We start from the raw sequence: 8,809 nt of genomic DNA, 5'->3' as shown, positions 1-8,809 counted from the left end.
TTTAATATTAACCCTAACCTGACACTCATTACTTTCAGTTCTCAGTCTCACTCACCATTGGTACGGCCTTTACCATTACATTAACAAAGGTGAGATCTAAGTATTAATTGAAAATTGAAATGTGTTTTATAGTTAACTCCAATGAACAATTGGTCTCAAAAAACCTTTTAATGATACAAGCTTGCTTGTGATTTAAGCTATGAGCAATGAAGTATATTTTGTTAATTAACGCATTGAGGACATTTGGTTGTAAAGTGTACGTGATTTTTTAAAGTGATGTTATGAAACAATTGCACCAAGTGATTCAGTAGATATGGCTTTTTACAAGCCAATGGAAGAAAGGTTTTGCAGAAGATGCTTAAAACACACAAATAAATACATTAATTAAGCTGATTTCTCGGTGCCAAAATGATCAAAACATATACACACGAAGACAGATGACATGAAAAATTATATCCAATTTTCCAAGAATATATGAAAGTAGAAAGCTCAAGCAAGCTTGCTCTGCTCACTCTTTTTTACATACAAACCATATTTTCTACCCTTTCTGTCCTGCCTAACCACCCCTCTCTCACTTACTCTAGTTTGAGGTAATCTAAATAGAGAGAGAGTTCACAACTGTAGTTGATAAAAGAGGTAAAGAGAAAACCTATACTTCCATGGATTGCAGCAAAATCGTCACTTCATCTTCCAATGCCAATTAAGCTAAGCTGGATTGTACATGATCAAATAAAGATATATAAGGCTGCAATATCTAGTAGAATCATCAATATGAAAAACACCAACTTACAATGTTATTTGGAGGCTGCTTCCAATAGAATCCCTGTATAACGACTGGTATGAGATTGCAGGCTGCAAGGATGTATATCACCAATGCATGCTTCCCCATCCATTCTAATACCAATGTCATGCGTTGATATCCATAGATGTCAACCTGTTTCAAAGTTTCTTCAGTTTTAGAAGTTGGGGAAATGAAGCCACTTGTGTTTCTCCATCATTGCAGTTAGATGGAAAATACTGTCTTTCGTGATTAATCTAAATGGCTTTATACAAGTAAATCAGCAGAACTATAAGAGATGTGAAAAGGATTTGTTGATCTTACCAGTAGATAAATTCCGGCAAAGAGAAAGCCAGCGGCACCGGCAGTAACACACATGTAACTGAATGTGTAAAGAGCCTTGTTAATGTGCATTCCTACAAGAAAGCAGATGACCTGATGATGAGACCACTAACAGTGTGCTACTACTGCAGGTTCTCAATGTTGTAAGAGTATTAAATAACTATTTACCGAAAATATCCAAGGCAAGGCCCAAGACTAGAAAAGCTGAAGATGGTATCAACCAGAGACGAATTCGGTCCGCATGATCCTGCATTTTAGACACTAATTCATTGATAAGATCCAGTGAGAGAATATAAAAGCAATACATGGAAAAGGAAATGTCACCTTAAAGTGAACAATTATATGCCCATAGTGTAAACCAACAAAGCAGGTCACCATCGCCATCACTGAACTGCAACCAGAACATACAAGGCCTGTCCATAAGCATGCAACTAAAGCACACTGAAAATCAAAAGCGGTCCATATCTTGTTGACTTAAAGTTTGCTTATGTAATGTGGTCATACAGTAGTACACATAATAAATTGTTACTCTATCGATGACTACCTATCTGTACAAAAGGATAGAGTATTATCTTCATAAAGACATTTCAGAGGGTGAGGAAAGAAACTTTAAGCAAACCTCAGAAGTCCTTCAGGTTCAAAGGGGGCTTGACACCAAGCAGGGGCATCAGAAGGTAAAGGGCCATAATCAGGTGAGTTGATGCTGCATTGCTATAGAAATGGATGGGGAGATGGTACAGAACAATGGAAATTAATGGGTTAAGGATGGTACATGATGCAAATAAGAAACCGAAACAAGCTTTTGAAGGAGAGCATACCTTTGTTCTTTCAAAGACCGGTTTCCTGTACAGATGTTGAATCCCCAGTATTTTACGATCAATCATTCCAACCACATTACAAGCTGGTCCAGTGTCACCACGTACTCCACATTTCACCTTTGAATGGAAAGGGCAAAGGCAAGCAAGCTGCTTAGTGACTTCTTTGTTTAGTGAAAGTCCACTATAGTTGAATGCAATTATTAACCTTGAAAGACAATTTCACAAGGAAAGAACTAACCGAAAAAGTCTTTGGTGCTGAGGAAGAAGTTGCATCTGGAATTTGATATTGCCAAGTGGGTACATACAGGCCATATAACAAGAAAATATATATGACAGTAAGAACAGAAGCAGCAAGCCTGGGAAAGAGAGAGATAGAGAGAGGGCACATCGGTAAACAATTTCAACAAAGAAAGAAATATGAGAATGCAAATTTAAAGAACATTGGTGAAAAGAAAAAAACTTTTGCATGGGAGACAAAAATGGAAAAGCAAAGATTTGAAGCTTACCTTTCCACATATATTATGATAGAGGAAAAGATTAAACTTAAGTTCTTATAAAAGACTGCGTAATTAAGCTACACTAAGATACAAAATACAAATATAATAACTAAAATGAGTTATCGTGTGCTTGAAGAAAATACTTACAACTGAAATTGATACTTTCTCAGCAGAGCTAATTGTGATGTAACATGATCATCACCTTTCAGCCAAATCTCGCACAATGCTGCTACTAAATATGCTATGGCAATTCTCTGGGAAGGAGGGCAGGCAAAAAACAAAACAAGAACAATACGTTATCCTACTGTAAATAATTAATATGACTTAAAATTCCACAACTAAATCTCAAGCCCATTCCGTTCCTAAAACATTTCCACCTTAAACTTGCTAAGAAGTTTGAGAAATAATGGACTAATACTCTCATAGAACAACAGAAAGCCAACAAGTAAACTGTTCATTTGTTTAACCTACTCTACATTAGGGAGAAAGCAAGGAAGCTGCCTTAGAACACCTTCATTCGATTTTCTAACATTCATAATAAAAATTGGGTGTGAACTTGTAAGAAAGCACACCTGCAGTATTCCCATCAATCTCATTTGCTGAATATCCATCCCATAAGTTAAATTGTTGAGCCCATGGAAGAAGCCTCCTGTTAGTGATTAGAAATTACAAATGATGAGACAAAACAATAACCGAAGTTTGGACAATTAGTATCCATGTGATACATTTATCACTGAATTTAGACTACTCGAACGTTCAGCAATAATTTCATGTTAGAGGTCTGCCATATTAATGTTGTAAGAGAATGCATATATATCCATCAGCCAAGATAAGTTGTACAGGGTTAAAGAAATAAAGAGCCACCTTGTAGAAAAATGCCTAATATCAGAAGCTTTAGTGCCCGCAATATTGCTTTTCTAGTTGCAGTAACTCTGCAGGAAACTCTCTGTACAAAGAATCAAACAGTTAGAGAAAAACTCCTAAAAGAATCAGTGGTGATAACACTAGAGACATTTGAAACCAGTAGGATCATTAATGTATAACGTGATATAGAAGTATTTCTGCTTCCTAACAGAGCATAAAAAGGAGCAAGACCCATTGATCTCATTTTACTGGTACTGAAAGTTTTGCATTGAAAACAATACATTCGAGATGCAAGTGGTACCTTGTATGTCAGTCCTAGAGAAACACCAACAATGAAGAGAAAAAATGGCATGACATAATCTGCAAGGGTTAATCCATTCCATGGTGAATGATTGATGGCAGGAAGAATGCCACCAACATCATCTACAAGTATCATTAGCTGCATCAAAAATGAAAGAAGAAGAAAAAAAATAAAATAACTAGAGCAAGATACCTACTGATGAAACAACATAATGAAAATTTGTGCAAATACCGAAAAGCTTATAACAGATTTTGACATAAATTACATCTAGAGATAGAATATGCATCATGATTTTCAAGAATGGTCTAGATACTGGTTTCATTTTTAAGAAGGCAAACGTCTTATATAAATTAGCATTAGTCTGAAATTCAAACCTCCTACAGCCCCTAACCAAAATACATCATCTTAATTCAAGTTTTTTATTGTTTCACATTGTTTAAGAGATAATTTGGTCAATAATTATCCAAAATACTTAAACCGATAGGAAATGCTAAAATTTCATATTTAATGAATCCAAGTATAGAATAAAATTGCCGAAGAAGGATTAAAGGGTATTGCATAAAAGATCCAGAGAATATGGTAGTGGATGGATGAAAAGAAATTACCAAAAATGTGGGAGGCTTTTAGGATTTAAATCTGAGATGGTGTACCTTGATCATCCCATGTTAACGACATTTATGTTCCAATCACAAACTTATGATTAAGTTGATAGCAGGCTTCAACTTTTATGCATTCAAGTTCGAATGCATTATGACCACTCTTGATAGTCAAAAGGGCCTATTCTAGAAAATATAGCTTTCTTTACCTAGAACTTCCACGAGATTGAAAAATAAAAAATCACGTGATAATTTTTTTATGAAACAGTGATGCAACCCAAACTAGTGTTCAGCACATATTCTAAATAAACTTGGCATATGATCTTCTAAATATATCAAAACACCTTAAAAAATGTTCAGTATATTAATATTAGTGTTGGACATATCCATATTTAACACTCACTTCAAACAGGGGAATATGTGTGCAACGGAGTTCAGAACTTCAAAAAGAAAAGAAAAATGTCTTCCAGGCTCCAAATCTATACATATTTACTTATACATACTCCTTAGTCCTTATTGCTTTTGGGCAACAAAATAACACTCTATGCAGTTTACGAGAAAGCTTGATTATTTCTTCTTCTTTCGGGTAAAAAGTGGAATTAACAATAAAATAGTAATAAAGAAAACAAGTACCTCAATGGCCAAGTCCCGCGAACTGATAGTTGGCCTATTACAATTATTAAGGCTTATGTCCAATGTGGGAGGTGGAAAAGTACTTCAACAAAGTTGTAAAAAAACATATACAATAAATAAGACAACCATCCCCGAACAGCTAGTATTAAAGAAAAAAAATTATCTTGCTCCACATTAAAAGGAAAACTGATAATTAGTACTATGATATCTTCCAGCAAGAAAAATCTGCATGTTACAGATGCAAGCGGGACTGCACCCTTTACCTTATGACAATATTATGTTATGATTCATGCTTATTTTAACATGTAAATATTAATATACGATTATTCCCTACTGGAAAAGGAATCAGATTCAGACGGGAAAAGGGATGCTTCATTCAGACGATACAAAGGGATGGAAAGCAAGTTAATAAAGCAACCACTTGACAGAATCCAACCAATACGAGATCGTAATTGGGATTTGGGAGAACCATATCCCAAAATGATACGGCATCGAACCGCATGCCTTGCTTTATGGACTTGGAGGGAGGGAAAATATTTCATCCTAATATTTTATTTATACATATAATGAAAGTTGATAATTTCTGTATTTAATACATACTTATCAGTATTAACATTTTAATGAAGTTAAAAATTGGTCCTAAGCATTAATTAGAGAAATACTTTAAATTTGAACATATTTCAATCTTTGACTCCTGGAGCATAAAGCAAAATCTTTATCTATTTAGGAAACCGTAAATGTATTTGAGTGCATTGATTATGATGGATGCCCTGAAATAATCAGATTGATGTAATTTCATGATGCATGCAAATTGAACTTTTAATGCTAATTTTATGGTAACTGTTAAAATATTTGAGCCGTTTTATAAGGGAGGGATGGATTAAGGATCAAACTTAAGATGAAATAAGATTTCATTTTAACAAATAAACGAACAAAATTTTATTTAAAAAAGTTTTTTTAATCATTTCATCACAAGCTATGATAATCACTAATTTATATTAAAAAAATCAAACTTGCATATACCCAGTGTTCTTTTCTTTCTAAATAAGTAAAATTTATCGATTGAGTTTTAATTGATTGACCGTATTTTTATTGCAACAGAGAGAACTTACATTTGGTTGACCTAAACACTTTTTCCTACTGATTTAAGGGTTAACGGGTAAAAATAAATATAGTATAAAAAGTTAAAATATGTCATAAGCCGAATATTTGTAATTTAAACTGTTCTTTCATTTATAGGAATTTACTTTCATTAAAATTCAGGTCTATATGTTAATACTATTTTAAAATTAAAATTTTCAATTATCTAGTTAAAATAAATTAATTGAAGTGAACCTATCTTTAACAAAATTTAATAATTAAATCAGAAATTTGAAATTTAAAAGATTAGATTTCAAATTTTCAAAAATTACAGAGGTTATGATATATTTTGACCTAGAAAACTATATTTTCTTTTCAGAACTCTTTAAATTTGTAAGAAACCTAACCCTGGATAAGCATTCATGAAATCCAACTGCCCAAAAGAAATAATTAAAATCATATTTAACGGACGCACGCATTGATGGCAATATAATAATAACTAAAATAATGATTTTCCGTACTTTTCTATAAAAGAATTGCTACTGATTAGTTTTGTTTTAATTTAAAGCATTATTGGTATATTCAAACACTTGAAAATTAATATGAAAAATAAATTCTTTAAGCTTTACTAAAAACTCTCAACACACCACATATTTAAATTTTTTAACAATTAGCCTCATGTAAATTATTTTCAATTTTTATATTTATAATTAACAATGCAGAAATGCAGTAATATTAGTTTTTAATTATATTCTTTTACTGGCGTAACGGGTGTACCATAAAAAGCGAAAAGTCAGGCAGTAAAAATTGAGAACAGTCAACAGTGGAGTTATATTTTGAGATAGCTAGGTTAAAAAGAGAGAGGAGATTTTACCACAACGGTGAGCCCCCGGAAAACGTCCAAGGAAATGAGACGGTGCTGCGGCGGCTGTTGGCGGTGGAGAGGAAGGTTTGTGGAGTTGGAAGCGGGAATGAAGGGGCTTTCTTCACCTTTGTTAGCAATGTTTGGGTCAGAGATCCGAAAAGCCAGCTGATTCAAATTCTTACTTTCATCATCATCTTGGATTTTCTCAGCATTGCCAATAATATCAATATCAATGCTGAAATGCTTTTCTTGCGTATAAACAGAATCCTCTAAATCATCGGCATATGGCTTGATTGGTTCGTACTCGATCGCCATTTGCCACACACACACACACACACTCTCTCTCTCTCTCTCTACAATCTTCTCTCTTTTTTCCCCCTCAATCAAACCAACATTCGCTGAACTGAATTAAAAAGAAAGAAAGAAAGGTTGTATGATAATATCAATGAGAAAAGAAGAAGAAAACAAGAAACAAAAGAAGAAGGAAAGAAGCTTAAAAGATAAACATCTAAGCTTGATTGTGTGTTATATTTGATAGGATTCAAGAAAAGAGGAAGCATAAATATCTTTGATTACAAGGATTTTAGGAAAGAGATTTCGAATTCTTTTATAGGAATATTATTATATTATTACTATATCACTGTAAACAGATTTATGGATGGAATCAATCAAACTGCAGTGCAGCCCATATCTCTTGTTTAGATTTTATTTTATTTCAAAAAAAAAAAAGAAAAAGAGTGTAGTAATTTGAGCAAGAGTTTAACCATTGGAGATCCGTAACCGATATATTTTATATATTATTAATCAAATATTCTATTAAATATTGTTTAAGAAAATAAATACTTTTTAATATAAATGAATTGGAGCATTAAAAAAAAACAAAAAGTAGCACCTTCCGCTCTTTCCATATACTTCCACTCTCTCTTTCCTACTAGCTACTCCTATTGTAGTGGGATAGGTATCAAATAACTTGAAATAACAAATTCTAATTTTCGTTTTTATTTTATTTTAAAAATAAAATATAACTATTTAATTAAGTTAGTGTACATGATTAATATTTTTATATAAATATAAATTTATGCTATATGATATATATCATACTATTCTACCATATTTATATTTATTTCAAATTTCTTTTGGATTTACTAAAATAAACATTTTTTTATTTTTATATAATTACAAGTGTTCTCTTACATTTTGCGTTTGAGTCTAATTTTATTTGAATCAGGTGACATTAAGGTAAAACCTTTCGATAATAATAATTTTAACATTTTGAAAATTTTGAGATTTTAGCTTGAATCTCATCTTATGCACTATTGGTCTATATCTATTTTGGTTTAAATTTCATTATATATGAATTATCTTCATATTTATTCTGATTTAAAACCATATATAATTTAGCTTATCAGTCCACTAGTGTTTTATAATGATTTATTCTATTTGTTCGAATGTACTATTTATAATTACGTTGTAATTTAAAAATACATATATTTGATACACAAACAATAAATTCAACAAAGAAAAATATTTTAACAAATTATATTTTTAAACTTAATTTACAAATGAAATAAAAATAATAGAAATTATTGTATTCATCTATTTAAAAATGTGTCACAAATTAAAATCCAAAGAAAACCTGGAATAATTATTGAAAAATAAAAGTTTATTGGTGTCAAGACGTTGTTATCTTAAGCTATCGACTTCCTTTAAAAGGTAAAATATTGATTTTAGAATTGATCGTCATTATATACACAATTAACATGTAAAATATATAGGGGGTTTCAAAGTTTTGCTTGAACTGAACCATCGTCGATGATGAACTTTATAGTTGTTTTATGTAAGTATATTTTCACGTACTATAATTATTTTTAAAATTATGATGTCTAGTTTAACCTGGGGTTTAAAACAGAATGTGGAAAGGTAAAGGGATGGTAACTGAAATTAGTAGTGCTGGAAGTGATTCGTTATGTGCCCATAATTGCAAAGCATTTCGTTTGGTGTGATAATAGGAAATGAGCCACAATTCACATGCCAT

General features: G+C 31.9%; 1 protein-coding gene across 3 annotated transcripts; it reads right to left on the bottom strand.

The window, feature by feature from the left end:
• Nucleotides 1-343: 343 nt before the first annotated feature.
• On the bottom strand, nucleotides 344-7,459 carry LOC105780605 (uncharacterized). 3 transcript variants are annotated; one of them, XM_012605028.2, is made up of 13 exons: nucleotides 6,784-7,441; nucleotides 3,601-3,738; nucleotides 3,300-3,381; nucleotides 3,008-3,084; nucleotides 2,583-2,689; nucleotides 2,177-2,294; nucleotides 1,939-2,085; nucleotides 1,740-1,831; nucleotides 1,445-1,511; nucleotides 1,289-1,367; nucleotides 1,103-1,194; nucleotides 791-934; nucleotides 344-710 (listed from the first exon to the last, which is right to left on the bottom strand). In XM_012605028.2, exons 1-13 carry the CDS (start codon nucleotides 7,087-7,089, stop codon nucleotides 684-686), a joined length of 1,476 nt encoding a protein of 491 aa, XP_012460482.1. In that variant the 5' UTR covers nucleotides 7,090-7,441; the 3' UTR covers nucleotides 344-683. The 3 variants fall into 3 exon arrangements, with proteins under 3 accessions (XP_012460482.1, XP_012460483.1, XP_052485653.1); XM_012605029.2 differs by having other exon boundaries at nucleotides 1,939-2,055; nucleotides 6,784-7,433; XM_052629693.1 differs by lacking the exons at nucleotides 344-710; nucleotides 791-934 and having other exon boundaries at nucleotides 1,289-1,381; nucleotides 6,784-7,459.
• Nucleotides 7,460-8,809: the final 1,350 nt, after the last annotated feature.

Source organism: Gossypium raimondii, chromosome 4, assembly GCF_025698545.1.
Source record: "Gossypium raimondii isolate GPD5lz chromosome 4, ASM2569854v1, whole genome shotgun sequence".
Taxonomy (NCBI): Eukaryota; Viridiplantae; Streptophyta; class Magnoliopsida; order Malvales; family Malvaceae; genus Gossypium; species Gossypium raimondii.
The sequence above is the reverse complement of the archived record's forward strand: the minus strand, read 5'-3'. Positions and strand labels throughout refer to the sequence as shown.

Bases quoted from the DNA above. Each gene is read 5' to 3' on its own strand.
- LOC105780605 (XM_012605028.2), bottom strand. From the start codon at position 7,089: ATGGCGATCGAGTACGAACCAATCAAGCCATATGCCGATGATTTAGAG. The intron at 3,382-3,600 runs GTACCACTTGCA...TTCTTTGTACAG, and splicing joins CTCTAGGACTGACATACAAG to AGAGTTTCCTGCAGAGTTAC. The intron at 1,512-1,739 runs GTTTGCTTAAAG...TTCTGGTTGCAG, and splicing joins GAACCTGAAGGACTTCTGAG to TTCAGTGATGGCGATGGTGA.